The sequence below is a fragment of the Nuphar pumila genome, chromosome 13, assembly GCF_984573655.1.
Source record: "Nuphar pumila chromosome 13, dmNupPumi1.hap1.1, whole genome shotgun sequence".
Taxonomy (NCBI): Eukaryota; Viridiplantae; Streptophyta; class Magnoliopsida; order Nymphaeales; family Nymphaeaceae; genus Nuphar; species Nuphar pumila.
In genome coordinates, this window is record NC_143261.1 from 66,420,565 (window position 1) to 66,437,775 (window position 17,211).

At 38.8% G+C, this 17,211-nt stretch overlaps 1 protein-coding gene across 1 annotated transcript; it reads right to left on the reverse strand.

The window, feature by feature from the left end:
- Positions 1–6,928: 6,928 nt before the first annotated feature.
- On the reverse strand, positions 6,929–10,065 carry LOC149818558 (peroxidase P7-like). The gene is made up of 4 exons (XM_089984603.1): positions 9,809–10,065; positions 9,123–9,314; positions 8,105–8,270; positions 6,929–7,544 (listed from the first exon to the last, which is right to left on the reverse strand). Exons 1-4 carry the CDS (start codon positions 10,013–10,015, stop codon positions 7,153–7,155), a joined length of 957 nt encoding a protein of 318 aa, XP_089840729.1. The 5' UTR covers positions 10,016–10,065; the 3' UTR covers positions 6,929–7,152.
- Positions 10,066–17,211: the final 7,146 nt, after the last annotated feature.

A 17,211-nucleotide genomic window follows, 5' to 3' on the forward strand; every position in this document is an offset into this window, starting at 1 on the left:
CAAATTAGTTTTAAGGCAACTGGAATGTGAAAACCATTGTGGGTCTCATCGAACGATGTCAGAACACTGTTTAGTAAACTGAACTTTTAAGACTATTTTGGTATTGTCAAACGAGATCGAGCCAGTTTGAGATTTGTATGCTTGGCTGCTAGAGGTTCCTTCTTGCCTAAGATATTTGGACTTTGAATGATTTTATAATGCCCTATCCCTAGGTTATGGATAGGTTCATACTCCTTTGACATACATTAAAAGAAAAACATGAATTAGCGACAGACATTTGCGATGGATTTTTTCTGTCGCAAATATGCGACGAATTAGCGAGAGAAAACTATATGTCGCTAACATTCAAAATATTTGCAAAATTAGCGATGAAAATATCTCCCTCGTAATTTTTCCGCTAATGCGCGACGGATTAGCAACATAATTTTTTTGTCGCCAAACACTACAAGAAAAATGCTAATTATCAACATAATTAGCAAGGAAATTATTCTGTAGCTAATCTGTCGCTAATTAGGGATGGATTAACGACAAAAAAGTTCCCTCACTAATTATGTTCCTAATTTTTTATTTAAACTGTCCCATCTAAGGCACAAAATTTTCCCTCTCTCCCCATTCAAAATTTAAACCGATGACTTCTCGAATGATGATGACTTCGTGGTGGAGGAACGCGAGGAAGAACATGAGTCAGAGTCGCCTGCCGACGCTGGAGGACCAGGCCGACCCGACCTTTCCGGTCTGGTAAGTCACTTTCTTTTCTGAGTGTGGCTTTCCGTTCCTGGCCTAACGATTCTGTTGGGGGTTATGGTTTCAGGTCGATGGACAAGCGAGGAAACCAGGTCAGGAGGGCATCGGAGAGCGCGCCGATTCAGAGGTGCAATCACTGCATTGTGCAGAACACCCTGCAGTGACGGGTTGGGTCGAAGGTCGAGAGGGCGCTCGAGAGCACACATGAGAGTGCACCGGTTCGGAGGTGCACTCTCCTGTGTTGTGCAGAAGACCCCGCAATGGCAGGCCGGGAAGGTGCCGAAGAGTGCGTTGGAGAGCGTGTCAAAGAGCGCACTGGAGAGCATGCCAGTTCTGTGCAAAAGACCACGCAGTGGCGGGCCGGGCCGCTCGGGTGCAACGCATGTGTGGTATGGTACAAGTCCGGCCTATTGCTGCTGGAATACCGCAGGAAGCAATTTTTTTTAAAAAATTTAGCGAAGGATAATATTCGTCGCTAATTTAAAATAGCGACAGACTCATGATGGATATTATTCGTCGCTAATTTAAAATAGCGACGTACTCACGACGGATCATGTTCGTCACTAATCTGTCACAAATTAGCGACGGATAAGTTCTATCACTAATAAGCGACCAAGATTATGCGACAGATGCTATCCATCGTTAATTCATCACCAATCCATCGCTAAATTGTTTAGCGACAGATTAGAGACGAATTAGCGATGGATATCGTCTGTCGCTAATCCACATTTTTCTTGTAGTGATACTCCCATATGGTTTTGTCATTAAGGCATCATTGAGAATGATTTAAAAATAAAAAAAGACTTGACAAAAGCTTTGTTAGTTTCATCAACAAGAATAACATGCTCCTGCAACAAAGATAATAACTTGGACCTTGAGAGAAAAAATTATTTTAAATTTTCTTGAATTTTTTCATTTTTTTGGATTTTTGTAATATTTTTATTTTTTTGAATTTTCAAAACTTTTCCATTTTTTTATGATTTTTTATTTTTATTTTTATTGTTTTAAAGGCCATTTTACATAATTTAAGATTTTGAAGGGTTACCTGGGGTTGCGAGATGGTGACCCATGCAAGATGTCATTTTTCCTCTATGTCATTGTGACTTTGCCATGACCTGTGGTTGCTTTTTTTTTAGCATGCTGCTCTTCTTCAGAAGGAGAGGTGGAAGGGCTCATATTGTTATTTGGCCTTCGTGAGATTGGGTTGAGTTGATGCAGAGGAACTGTCAATCTAATGCTCTCAAATGCCATTGAACTCTCCATTGAGCTAATGACGGTTGACCCATTTTTGAAATGATCCTTCGAGATCTATGTGAGATTTTCTCTTTTGCACTTTTGTTTAGTCCTTTATAGCCTAGTCCTTGGGTCCCTGCTTTGGTCACTAATGGGAGAGGCTCTCTTATGTTGTGCTAATTTTTTATGGTCCTTCGAAAGTTTGGTACCCCATGTGCAAAGTGATTCTTTATCCATTATCATATTTTTACACATGTTGATATATGGGACGACTCTTAAGGTGGGAGTCATCAATCCTTTCTTTGAGTTTGAAGACTTTGGGACTTTTAAAAAAGTCTTTGGCTGATACTTAGCCCAAATTAAAAGATGCCACATTCACGACTGACCTTGATGATGGGATCGTTTTCTCCTTCAGTGAACTGTTGGTACATCAATTTGCCTCTTAGATTTGGACAATGGGGACTACACAGGGAGGTCATTCTTTTTTGTTATAGATGTAGGGGGAAGAACTTTGGTGTGATTGTTGTTTGAAGGGTTCAATCTGAGGGGACTCTCTTAGAATTTATTGGTTCTCTCACAAAACATGTCTTCCTTGTACCCTTCTTTCTCCATGATAATAGATCTAGGGTGCCAGAGGCATCGAGCAGGAACAATTGTTGTAGGTAAGGATTCATGGTGCACAGATTACTGTATTTTAGATATTATGATTTTTACTGTGAGTGAATTGTTATGTCAGATTTAAGTCCATAAAAAATTAAGAATTTAATTTAGTTACAGTAGAGAGCTAAAATTCTCGAAACACATACTATTTTTGTTATTTGATAGAATATGTTTCATAAAATTATAGATTCTAAATTGTCTTCTATGAATTTTCATTTCTAAACCATGAGGAATCAACCTTTAAGATTTTAACTGTTTTTTCTTCCATAACTAGACTAATTTAAAATCTTATCCATAGATCCTGAGTATTTTAGGAGATATGATTTTTACAAAGTATTTTATCTTCACAAACTCACTGTTAGGATAAAATTTTTGTGCTGACTTGTAGAGGGCATATCTCTAATCCACAACTCAACCGAGTCTAGGATTTGATCTAAGACTTCTTCTATATATATGAAACATCTCTATAAATTTTCAGGATTTATGGGTCTACGATTTGGAAGAAACGAATTTATCATTTTGACTAGTCAGATCAAAATAGATAGAATAGAAAAAAGATTTTTAAGAATGAACCAAAAACATCATAATTTCAAAAAAACTTTAAGAAAAATTATCCAATGATTTTAAATTCATCAAGAATACAATAGTTATATTCATACACATATGTCAAATCCAACACATAGCATGACTACAACATCCAAAATCAACTATTTTTTAAAAGAGAATAAGTTTTCTCTATACTACGAATAAAAATCCTTTATAAAAAAAAAAATAATGGTTTTAAAATCTTCATGCACATCACAATATCAAATTCTATGAGAATCTAGGTTAATATATGTGTTGATCGCATTCACTGATCATCACATAACATGCTCATGTATCCTATCACTATACACACATACAAAGTTAAGGTGTATGAATACTCTTTCTGAAATCATCTCCACTGATCAACCTCTACCCACTACTGCATACCCAATGGAGATGCAGCTACACCCAACCAACTTCTATTGAGGCTCTTCTCATAGAGGGGTGCGTGAGAGAGAAAGTAAGAAAAAGGGAAAGAGAGAGAGAGAGATAGGGGGCGTCAGGGAGAGAGGGAGGAAAGAGCCTCTTTATATAGCTTTCCTCTTGAGATCTCCTAACTAAATAATAAAACCCGCCAGATGGGATTCCAATTAGATTAAAGAATCATCTATAATCCTAGCTAGCTAATTATGTGGGGGGAGGCATACTAGAGAAACTTTGGGGATCACTGGAGGTATGGCTGGAATCTGAGATCACAAGGGAGGTCGCCAGGCCACAAGAGAGGGAGAGGGAACATTGGAAGTTGTGAAAAGGCAGAGGAGGGGAAAGGTGACAAGAAGGTTGGTGTTTTCTCTGTGTGTGAGAGAGAGAAAGAGGGGAAATCAGGGTTGGTGGGGTAATGGGTGCAGGGGGGGCTCAGGGCTAGGGTTGGGGGGTCTTTCACATGTAATTCGGGTCAGGGTGGGCACCACCCAACCTGAACTGAACCTCTCTATTGGGGTATTTTTGGGTCAGGATGGGGACGTGCCCACCCTAGCCCTAACGTAGCTCTGCCCTGCTTCTGGCTGATCTTAATGTTCTCTCTCTCATTTGTAAAATATGTTGTCTTGAATTTTGGACCCGTTGTGATTTGAAAATATTTTAGTGACAGTACAATGAGAAATTTCAATGAGATTTGTGGTGGTAGACGAGGATCGGGCCGTTAGGCCCAATACCGGCGACCCCATGGCATGGACCTATCGGGTTTTGTAATTTGCCCTTTTGTACCAACTAGGGTTTTTATGTCCTTGGTGTATATATATATATATATATATATATATATATATATATATATATATATATATATAAAACTGCTTCCTCTTTAAGAGCTGGATACTAGGGTTTTGGGGTTTATTAGGGATTAGGGTTTTCAGAGTTACGAGCATTCCCTTACATCTTGCTAGTGGATTTTTGCTTCTCTTTCACCCATGAACGTAGGCCTGAGTGCTGAACCATGTCTCGTGTCTTCTCTTGTTATTTTCTCCCTTGATCTTATAGTTTGCTTGGTTTTGATCGCTGTTTGCATAACAAAATATGTTTTTAAATACTTTGTAAATTATGTAGCTTAGATTTAGAATTCCATTTTTTTAAACCCAACATAACCGGAACTCGAATTCATGAATTGAAGTGTTTGTTCTCTGGCGGGTTTGGGTGCACTCTGATGCGACCCGTTGACACTGTTTTGCGTCTGAAATTTTTGGATTTCTATGCATTCTAGCTATGCTACAAGTATGTTTCATTTCTATTCAAAATGAATTTGGGTACACAACAAACTAGTTTCATATAGCATTCAAGCATCAGACAGTCAGTGTACTTTCCCATTTCTAGTACCTGAAGAAACACATTTGACTTTTGTGTCAGGATTTGGGCCTCCCAAATAAATGTGAGTCAGGTCCACCAGCTGATGCATACTCAATTTACTATTGGGTGACGTTCAAAACCCCTTTTTTGTGTCAGCCTTGATAGAAGAATCCTATGTGGGCCCAGATCAAACTTTACTGTAATCAAATGACTGCACATTTAATTTTGTCTTGATATGGATATGGATATGGATCCACTTGGATCCAAACCAGACCGGCCCATTTCAAGTCCTGCTTTCAAGCCATAAATCATGGGGAATTTGGAAGAGAGATGAGAAAATGTGTCTCTTGGGTTGACCAAGCGTTTAGACCTCCATAGGGCATATAACTATGGATCCAGACAGATTTCTTGTTTGGTCAGCAAATCTTTGGTATCCAATCTCAATTAATTGTGCAGCCCATGAAGGGCATCAGACAGGCATCTGGCAGAAACCATGCCCTGTCAAATGGCTGGTTTGCTAAGCCCATTGATCCAACTTGAAACATACTAATCTTTGGGATCAACCATGTCAAAACAATAGGATCTAAAAGCCTGGCTGAGTCCATGGTTACATCTTTAAACTTTGATCTCATAATCGGATCATAATATTTGTTTGCTATTTTATTTTTCCATGACCAGTTGCAATGATTATTGTAAAATAATACTTGAAACATGAATCTATGAGTATTCCAGTTAATCTCTCTCTCTCTCTCTGGGGTCAGCAAATTTTGTAAGAACTAGAGTCTGAGGAGTTGGATAAGCAAGCATTTTCTTGGCCATCTGAGAAATGATAAAGTGCACAGATTGTCAAGCCTCAGTTTTCTCGCACTAATCATTCAACTAATAAGAACCACACATAAGCAGGAAGCTTGGGGTAATATTGATGCAATTAGGAGCTGGATGCGATCTGGATCCATAAGATCCATTTTGATCCAATTATGTGTTTGGATTTTTTATTCTGGATATTTAGATTGTATTTAAACATTGGATCTATATATCTGATACAAGAACTAGGGTAAGTTTATTTTAGTTAGAAGTTTATGAAAATCAAAAAGTCCAAGTTCATAACACTTGGACGGCCTCATCTATAAATAGATGAGAGTTCATAGTTGTTGTTACGAGACCATTTCTAGGCTTTTTTATTTTCTGATATTTCCTATTTTTCCATAATTCAATTCCTAGTTATATCCAGTTTTTACTAGATTTCGAAGATCATGGTTCGGGATCAAATTCCCATAGGCTTTTTGGACAGGTTCACATGGACCGACAGTGAAACAGGTAAGCCAGAGTGGGGTCAGACCAGGTCCAGGACCCACGAAGACCTTTCCACTTCCCAATAGGTGTGTCAACGGGTCGTCCCCGTACTAAAATGGGTGGGTCCAAACCCAGATCCAACTAAGTGATGCCGGTATTGGAAGTGGAATCGGGTCCGACCAGATTTTTTATAAGAAAAACTATACTAGGATCTGATAAGAATTACATAAACCAGATTCGGTCCATACCCGGTAAAATAATATTTTTAAATTTTTTTACATTGAAAAATTGCAGATCTTAATCGGAACTTGGGTCGGACCCAGGTCTAGTATAAAACTTCATAAACCATAACCCATTTAATAATCAGACCTCATGGGTCCAACCCGGATATTTAATCAGACTCCCTTCTTTGTAACCAAACCCTGACCCTATAGGATCTGGTACAGATCGGATCGGGTCATACCCGATCCGTTGACATCCCTACTTCCCAGACTTAGTACAAGTGACGTGATGTAAATAAAATTGCTTACCTCCTCCCAGGTCTCCACATAGACCAAGACGTGTCATGGATCTGGATCCTGGCTCAAGGTCTCCTAGGATCCAACAGGACCACCTCTAAATATGAAAATGAAAATCTTTAATATTGCAGAAATCCAAACTATCCATTGCAGAGGCTTAAACAGCCAAAGACACAGTCCCAACAAAGCAAAATTTGAGAAAGAAACAAAAAAAGAAAGAAAGGAGCAAAAGGCCCAAATGATTCAAATCCATACAACAACGCACTCAAGACTCACACACATCATGCTGTGGTGCTAATCAAACTCTCCTAGTGCATCCAAAAGAGCACTTGAGGCCTTCTCAATTGACAACCCTGCAATTAGTCCTGATTTCACCATTGGATCCAGTAAGAGGATTGATGTCTCCCATCTTGATCATGGCGGCGGTGAAGTCCGCGCTGAAGGCGTCGGCGTTTTCAGTGTAAGTTTGAACTTGGGAATCAGTGGATCCACCATTGAACAATTCTTGATCGGAATGAAGGAGGCCCCTCCTAGCAACCAGGTTCTTGTAGTAGCTGTTGTCAAAGAATGTGGGGGTCTGTATGTCAAGAGGTGCCAAATTGTTGTCCCCTGAGCCTGCAGTGCTGGGGCAGTTGGCTTGCCTTGTGCTGGCAAAGAAACTGTCTATGTTGGTCTCATTGTATATGTGGTTTCTAAAGTTGGTGCACCTTGCCTGGCCAATAGTATGGGCCCCTGCTTTCAAAAATTAACATGTTAGAGAGAGAGAGAGAGAGAGAGAGAGAGAGAGAGAGAGAGAGAGAGAGTAATTTGATACATGAAAATTACAAGTGGGGTATGACCTGATCTCAACCTGTACTGTATCCGATAGAATACGGGTTTGGAAATAAAGGAGGGCTGATTAACAATTCAAGTTAGACACAGGAAGTCTAATTAATTAGTATATCGAGTAGGGCATGGTTTCTGAAATTTCACACTAGACCCGGGTCTAGCTCGAGTTCCAATTAAGGTCGACAATTTTTTAATGTAAAAAACAAGAAAAATGTTGATTTACTGGGTATCGCCCTGGTCTAGTTCATTCTATCCTTATAGGACTTGAGTATGGTTTCTTTCATAGTAGGTCTGGTAGGACCCAGTACCAGAAACTCAGAGTCAAATCCAGGTTTGGACCCACCCTGGTTCGGTGAAGGTCTGACCCGTTGACACCGCTAAATTGAAAATACAACTATGAGAGAGAAAGAGAGAGAGAGAGAGAGAGAGAGAGAGAGAGAGAGAGAGAGAGAGATGTTTGATACCTGACAATGCAACCATGTCTTGGACAGAAAGTCCTTGGGCTCCATAGCTAGAGATGAGTCTGTCAAGATTACTGGTTGGAGGTGGGATGCTGGTGTTAGCTGCAGCCTGGCTTGCTGTCCTTGCATCCCTTCTTCCCAGCTTCACATCCCAACTAGGTCCTCCCAACTGTTTCAGAGTCACATAATTCACACGAGTACTTCATACACTAAGGTTAAAAGTTTATGTTCTAAATTGTCAAACTCCCAAAATGCTTTATGTGGTGCCCTCTTTGGGCTCAGTAAGGAGCCAAACTAATTGTTTGTAGTTAAAATCAATGGCTAATGCCAACCCACAAGGGCTCTGCACACCTGGTGATGTGGGTTGGTTTAAGGGGTTCAAGTTGAAGGATGTAGTGAGTATGCTACCCAAGGTGCACATCCTATACTTAAACCCGAAGCCAAAGAGTACTCATGGAGTTTTACACCGTGGGCGTCAGGGCCACAATCAATGTCACCTCCAGGCTAGTAATGGGATGTCCAAACCAAACTGGTGGTTTCTCGCCGTTATTTAAAAAAAAACAATGGTTAACACGAAGAAAACAATAATAAGAAGGCCTAGGTTGGGGTGTCAATGGGTCAGGTTTGATAGGTACCAAACCCTATAGGGTCAGGGTTTGGTGATAAATAAAAAGAACCAATTAGAATCTGGGTCAGACCAAAAGGGTCTGATTAATATATAGAGTCGGGTATGGTTTGTGAAATTTCATACCAAACCCCGGCACGACTCCCGATTAAGATTCAAAAAATAAAAATGATAAAAAATTATTATTTTACTGGGTTTGGTCCAGGTCTGTTTTCATGTAATCCTTATAAGATTTAGGTATGGTTTCTCTTATAGTGGGTCCAATTAGACCCGGGTCCGAACACTGTACCATTATCTCAAATCGGGTTTGGGTATGATTTCATCTGGGTCCGAACCAAACCCGACCCTTTGGCACCCCTAGGGCTATAGGAAGCAATGTACCAACAGAACACAGACCTCAACAACAGAGTCTCTAGCAGTGATGGCTAGGATGTCAGCACAAGAGACAACACCAGGGCAGACCCCCTCAACTGCAGCCTTGATGCTGTCAATTACTTCAAACCCTCTAACAGAGTTGGCATTTGGTGCAGCATTCTTCTCTCCAATGAATGTGGCGGTGTCGTCTAATAGAATAGAGCCATCACATCCCTGCAAAGCCAAGTACAAGAAAATCCAACTTTTGTAAGAAAGCCATAATAACCATAACCAATCCCAAGATATAAGAATCAATAAGTTGGTGCAGAAAAGCTCTCTATGCAGACCTATATTAGAAAATAAACCTGTTGCAGTACTCCATGGGCATGTTTGAAAGTGGGAAGAAAATGTGATAAATCTATATGAAAGAAAAAAAAAAAAACAGAACTTGCTTGCATTTCCAAACAAGAGAACTTTTGATATGACAATTTTCATATTTTTTCCATGATTTTACCAGTTGTACATATGAAAAATTCCTCCATGTAAGGGGGATGAGAAACAATGGTGAAAAATTTCATATCCATGTATCCCATGATTTTCATATGATATGAACCGTCAAATTTCCTAAGAAAAATTTTACCAAATCCAAAATTGGCATATGTATGAGCGTGTGATTTAGAGCTGGTGTAAACACACTAATATGGAAGCAAGTGGTTAAAATCACATACATTAACAAAGCAATCATGGAAGAAGAGGCGAAGCAGAGATGCGCCCATTCGCTTCTCGTTATCCACCGCCGACTCAACCTGAGATCGGACGGTGGAGAAGACACTAGGGCAAGAACTATCATAGAAATCAGTGGTGAGTTGAGCAGAGGAGCTCCTCAAGAGGAGGCCAAAAATGAAGAGAGCAACTAAAAGTGTGGAGGAAGCCATTGTTTGTAACAAGTGAAGAGAAGCTGCTTTTGTTTGGTAGGCACAAGAGTTGGGGAAATGCTCAAGGTTGGTTCCTTATTTATAACGGCTTGTTTTCAAATTTCAAAACGTGTGGGCCATATTGAATATTGACTTGAAGCAACTGTGGTCCCACACACGCTCTCTACCTAAAGCAGATGACTACTTCTTGGCATCTCAGCACACATTTATATGGGCGTTCACATTCGTTATTTTAATCAATTTAACTTTTCTTTTGCTGCTTTTCCAAGAACATGTGCATTCTCATGCAGGCATATTTGTTTGTTTTCCTTGTTTCATTGAAGTTACCGACACAATCATACCAAGAAAATTTCCATAATTAATTGTAACCAAACCTACCCACTTGGTGGATGGTGTCCAAGATCTTCAAGCCATTCATTTCTAAATGGAAAGGTAAGGCTAGGAAATAAGACAAGCAGCCTGTTTAGGTAGTTTGAATAAGAAAAGCAAAGCCTGGCTCATGTATGCTATATATATATATATATATATATATATATATATATATATATATATATATATATATATATATATATATATATATATATATATATATAGAGAGAGAGAGAGAGAGAGAGAGAGAGAGAGAGAGAGAGAGAAATTGGTAGCTGCTTACACGTTAGGGGCTAAATGATACGTGCTAAATGGGTTTTTCTGCCCTTCTCGTGTTTTTTTCACAGTTAGGCATGGTTGATTTACGCGGAATCTACAACTGAATCATGTGTTTCGATGAAAAAATGATATTTGGAGCTTCAAATTTTTATAAAGATTTTGGACCATTGATTTTTCAAATGTTATAAAAATCTACCCATGTATCGGAATCAAACACTTCAAGAGCTGATCCCTATAAAATCAAGTACATAGATCACATCTGTACGGTCAGAATTTAAAAATAAGACAAAAAAACACTGAAAAACTCTTTTAGCAATTATATATATATATATATATTATATGTGTGTGGTATCTTTTGCTATCCTCATCGTTAAGGAACACTCTAGTGAAAAAACATAATATTTTTATTTTTTAAAAATCTTTTTACACATCTGACCCTTCATACATCATCTACATATTAAGTTTACTATAAACTGACCTTTGGATCATGTTTTTCTGATGTATTTGTCAGATTTTATGAGGGTTGAAAAAACAATAATATACAACCTGTCAAATTATTAAACCTCAAGAAAACATATTTTTATGTTGAAAAACTATGATCAAAGGCTTGATTCTTACTATTTTTATCATGTTGAACATATCCATGAGGTTAGATTTGTGAAAATAAGCTCCTCCTTTGAGTTCCAACAAGGAAGTTCCTTACCCCACAAGGATATATATAATTTAAAAAAAAACACATGATTTTTTTTTATTAAAATGAGCCTACATATGATTGGCTCATAGAGCTTGACTTTAGCTTAAGCAAGGGTTTACCCTTAATTATCGGAACCCTAACGGCCTAACCTTGACTTGCTTGGGTCGTTTAACCTGCCCTGCCCAAGGGTGAACATGTGTTCTCTTGAAAGACCATTTTTGCTCATGACTATTTCTGTGCTTTATTCACCACTAGTGGAAAGCACGAGTCAAAAGCATGCAATAAAATAACTTGAAGGGCAATAATAAAATTGAGCTGAACAACAGAAAGTAAAAAAAAATAACCCACCATTGTTTTAACTAAATTGGTTGGCATTTAGTTGCATGGTACTAAATTTAGTTGAGCCCCATAAATCTGATAGACATATTGCCCATAATAATGATTGAGATATAATAGATTATTAAAATACCTTTGCTTTTGTTATTGCTTGGATTATTCTTGGGGCCTGTTTGGAATCTCGGCGCTGGGATGGGCGTTTATGCATTTGGTGTTTCCAAGAAAAAAATCTTTGTGAAACGCCCATGGTGGTTCCATTTGTAATCTCGGCGCGAGGATGAGAAGTGAGGCCCTTTCTCTTTTGTATTTGCACTAAAGCATGAATGAATTTGGCAGCTACCACCAACTCAAGAGGTACGCCCATCCCAGCTACTGATCCCTTAGACTATCTAACCAATTGCTTAAAACCTGTGAAGAACCACTGTGGTGGTTACTCATGTGGTCAGCAGGGTCCTGTATTACGCTGAAAGTCGAGGATCGAATCTTGCTATTGCATGGGGGCCTGCCGATGCTTTATCATGGTTGGGGCACATAAGGCTGGGTAGTTGTATCTTTAATCTGGAGTTTTACTTTGCAAAGAGGAGGGCTCATTAAGGCACTCAATGGAGATGTCCAAATTTAATTCCGTGTAATTGCATTTGGTAAGACAAAACCATATCCGATTATAATTGGATGCTGATATGGTTTTGATTGTTTGCTATTGAATCCAACAAATATTCAAATTTGATCTGAATTCTTATGCATGTAAAAAAGTGGATCCAATATGAGGTTTTCACCATCCGAATCCTCGTCCCTAGTACTCGGTGAGCATCTGTCTGCTACATAGCTCCAGGGCAGTTAATGGGTTACCCGGATCCAAAGCCCAACATAGGGGTATGGGCATAAAAAAGGACTTAAATGTTATTCTTGAGCCCGACTCAAGGAAACGTGCCACTTGAATTTGGGCTATGATTTTTGCTGGATGGTCGACCTAACTTTGTGGACCTAGTATTTCCTACTGTATTTATGTAAAAAGTATATTCTAAATGCCGTCTAAATTATGCTGGTCGGGATTAGATTTCATTTTCTCAACTAAACATAACTTAAGCATGAACTCGAATGATTAAGGTGTGTTGGAGTGCACCTTAGGGATGGCAGTGGACCCGGGAAAAATGGGGTCCCGCCCTGCCTCGTCCCATTTGGACCGGAGATGGAGGACATGAAACGGGGATGAAGGAAGGGATCAAAACCCATGCGAGGAAGGAGGCGGGGATAGACTTATGTTTTGCCCCACCCGGTCTCCAATCTCCATTGATAAAATAACTAAAATATTTTTAGTGATGGCAGTGGACCCAAAAAAAATGGGCTTCCGCCCCGCCTCCCCCCATTTGGACCGGAGATGGAGGTTAAAATCAAAACCTGTGCGAGAATGAAGACGGGGATGGAGGGCCGAATTTTGAGACGATTGGGTGAAGACTTTGTCCCCCACCTCCGCCCCGGTCCACTGTCATCCCTATTGCACCCTGACGGGCCCGTTCCTATGTGACTTTGAATTGGAGCCTCAAGGTCGGTAGAGCTACTTGTTGTTAGCCCAATTGGACCCAGCTTGACTTAATTGCTCTCTCTCTCTCTCTCTCTCTCTCTCTCTCTCTCTCTCTCTCTCTCTCTCTCTCTCTCTCTCCATGAACGGTGGTAATTGTGGTCATAACTTAAGTGCATGGACCACTTGCCATTAATTTATGATCCATCAAATCTCAAAAGCACAGAAAGAGGTTATAAGAAAAATCTAAAGTTTTATTTAATCCATCATTCCATCTTGAGAAAAGCAATAGTCAATTTTATCAAAGGAAACATTATTATGGAGATGGAATCACATAGATTTTATCATGTGCATTGCATATTGTGATCGATCAATGGCTTTGTGGCTCGGCTTGTAAAGAGCTCACACATTTCTTTCAATATATATATATATATATATATATATATATATATATATATATATATATATATATATATATTATTTGCAAGAGATAAGTTTAGAGTGCAAACGCTATTGCTTGCAGCTTTGAGACAATGTATTTATTATGTAAATAAGCCAGTTTGAGTTTTTCTACAATTTTCACTTTTTTTTTTGTTAATGAGCCAGCTTGATCTCGGTTCGTTCAACACGGGCTTGCCATGAACTCGAGCTCAGTCCGGGAAGCCTTGGGAATGAAACAAGTTTGAATGATCTATATGTTCAGTTTGATCGGCTCGTTTACCAGCTTTATGGATGTCATGGAGGATCAATGCAAAATTTGAAATTCACAAGACCAGCTACCACGAGAGCAACGACATTGAGCCAATTATCGAAGCCCCACGAGAGCAAAATTTCTTCAAAAAAGAGTTCGTAAAACGTAGATGATCGAAGCCCCACTTCATTTTAAAGCACTTGCATAGAATTTTCTACATTCAAAATTGATGAGATATGGATTAGATGGTATTCTAATTACATGAGAATTTTAATTATATCTCCATTTTCAATATTTAATTAGTTTAAAGTGGACCAAAATTTTGATTAGTTCAAAGTGGACCAAAATGAAAATGTGAAATTGAGCCAAAAGGGGTGCAGGCTCTGAAACTGAGAGGGCGTTTGATGCCATGCATGGTAAATTTATCCTTGATGAGAAATTTATCTATGACCGTTTTTCCAGGATAAACTCCCCCAAGATGGCGGAAAAAGTGGAGGAACCTTTGATGTGTTTGATGAGACGCATGATTCCCACCCAAAACCGGAGGTTTTTCTTTGATGGAGAAATTTTCAGCGCCATCAAACGCCCTCTGTAAGTAAAAATTTAAAAGGTACTTCCCTCAATCAGGAATTTATTTGTACCATCTCTGTAAATGAAAGATAAGCATTTAACAGCGAGAGCAGATTTGGCATTCTCACCGTGGGGTCACCATGGGATGAAGCAATGGACGGTGAAGATATCAAAACACTTTCTTAAAGTGATCTGACGGATTACCTGATGTGCTCTCCAAGCTATGCGTCCATGAGGTTTTGTCAACGTGTATATCTTTGCACTTGGAAATTATGACCATCAAATTTAAAATTTTGCATAGAAGACTTTTCATCATCTGAAATCACAATTTAAATTAAAATAAGCAGCTTGATGGATGACCAACCATCGAGTAAAAGCAAATCATTCAATGTGCCACATATTTGACTGAATGATTGGATGCATAAATTTACAATATAAATGAAATTATAGGTTGACCAATGGACCTATAATAAATGGTTGATAGAAAAGGCCAACATTACATATTACCAACTGCAGGAAACAATGATGCAAGTTGGAAAAGTTTGGTTACCTCATCTTCCATGAGCAATACTAAAGACAAGTTTGTTGTCTTGGCAGTCAGATTGATAGACAAGGTCAGACATCCATCAGTGTAAACGGAGGGCACACGCTTTCACCTAATCTTTCATCTCCATGTGTTGTGTAGATGGACCATTTTTGCTCATCACTTGAGTGTTTCTTTAGTCTAAAATTTTGTTGGTCATGATTGTTGTTTTTGGTTGCTATCTTGGTGACTCAAAAGTCCAGGTTATAAATAAGAAAATGGAAATGAAGGTGTTGAGTTGTGAAGGTGTTGACTCAAAGACTCCGGATCAAACCCCACTGACACACAAGTGACTCAAAAAAAAAAAAAGATTGTTGGTTTTGGTAGATATCTTGGTGTCTCAAAAGTCCAGGTTATAAATAAGGAAATGAAAATGAAAGCCCTTTTATTCACCAGAAAGCACGAGTCAAAAGCTTGCAATAGAATAAGGTATAAAATTGGCTGAACAATAGAAAGTCAAAAATCCAACCCCCCCCCCCCCCCTATCTAACTAAATTGGGTGGCATTTAGTTGCATAATGCTAAATTTAGTTGAGCCCCATAAATCAGATTGAGCTATCGCCCATAATAACGATTGAGATTGAGATGCCTTTGTTAATGCTTGGATTATTCTAGACTCCTGAAGGAGACATTTTTTTTTACAGAATTCAATTAGGTTTAGTTGCACTTGGTAAGACAAAACCATATCAGATTATAATCAGATGTAGATATGCTTTTGATTTTTCGCTATGGAATCCAACAAATATCTGAATTTGATGGATATATGAATCCATTTACATGTAAAAAAGTGGATCTGATATGAGATTTTTACCATCCAAATCTGTATCCGAATTCAAATCCATTTAGCCCACATCTGATTAGTTGGATATGGTATGGGCCACATCCTATCAGAATCCGAACCGTTTACATCCCTAGCACTCGCTGGCATCAGTCTGCTACATAGCTCTAAGGCAGTTAATGGGTCAGGTTTGTCTTCACTACCCGGTCTGATCCAAAGCCCGATCTACGGGTATGAGCATAAAAAGGCATTCTTAAGTGTTAGTCTTGAGAACACCTCCAGGAATATGCTTAGTTGAGTTTGGTGCTATGATTTTTGCCGGATGCTCGACCTGACTTTGTTGACCCCAATGTTTTCTTTTATATATATGTGTGTGTAATGAAAATATTAGGCTCACTTTTCTCGTTTTGCTCATTTAGGCCCCATAGTTTGAAATTTTTTATGATACATCTGAACCGCTACGTGTGTTTATCACGCTCGATTTAGTGGGAATCAACTCTTGGATCATGTTTTTTTCAAAAAAAAACATATTTTTATGAGCAAAAAGAAACTGATGCCTTCATAGCCATTGATTTTGGATCACCCGAAAAACCTGTATTCAGGTCAGATTCCGGTGATCCAAAAGCTGGTTCCCACCAAACAAAACCTATAGATCACATCTGTGGTATTAATGTGAAAAAAAACACCCAAAAAGTATTATTTTTGAATGGGCCTAATGCGGCAGAACTAGTATATATATATATATATATATATATATATATATATATATATATATATATATATATATATATATATTCAAAGTACTCTCTAAATTATGCGGGTGGGGATTGGATTTAATTTTTTCAACCAAACATAACTCAAGCACCAACCCGAGTTATTTGGGTGCACCCTGATGGTCAAATACTGACCCGTTGATAGCTAACCCTACTTGGCTCCTATGCGACTTTGAATTGGAGCCTCAATGTCGTAGAGATGTCTCCTATTTGACTCCTGCATTCTGCTTCTATGCAATTGGACCCAGCTTGACTTAATTGCTCTCTCTCTCTCTCTCTCTCCCCCCGTGAACAACGGTGGTAATTCTGGTCATGACTCAATTGATGGACAGTACCACTAATTTATGATCCCATCAAATCTCACAAGCACAGAAAGAGGTGGCAAAGTCTTGAGTTTAGTTTATCCATCTTGAGAAAAGCAATAGTCAATTTTATCAAAGACATCATTATTGTAGATGTGGAATCACGTAGGTTTTATCACGTTGCATATTGTGATGGATGGTGTTGCATGGAGGAGTAAGACTGGGAAACAACACGAATGGCTTGTAGCTCGGCTGCTAAAGAGCTCATTCAATCTTGTGAAATAGGCTAATAAATATATTTTA

Coding starts and splice junctions, on each gene's coding strand:
- LOC149818558 (XM_089984603.1), bottom strand. CDS start 10,015: ATGGCTTCCTCCACACTTTTAGTTGCTCTCTTCATTTTTGGCCTCCTC. Junction 8,271..9,122: donor CTAGAGACTCTGTTGTTGAG/GTCTGTGTTCTG, acceptor ACTCTGAAACAG/TTGGGAGGACCTAGTTGGGA. Junction 7,545..8,104: donor AGACATGGTTGCATTGTCAG/GTATCAAACATC, acceptor TTTTGAAAGCAG/GGGCCCATACTATTGGCCAG.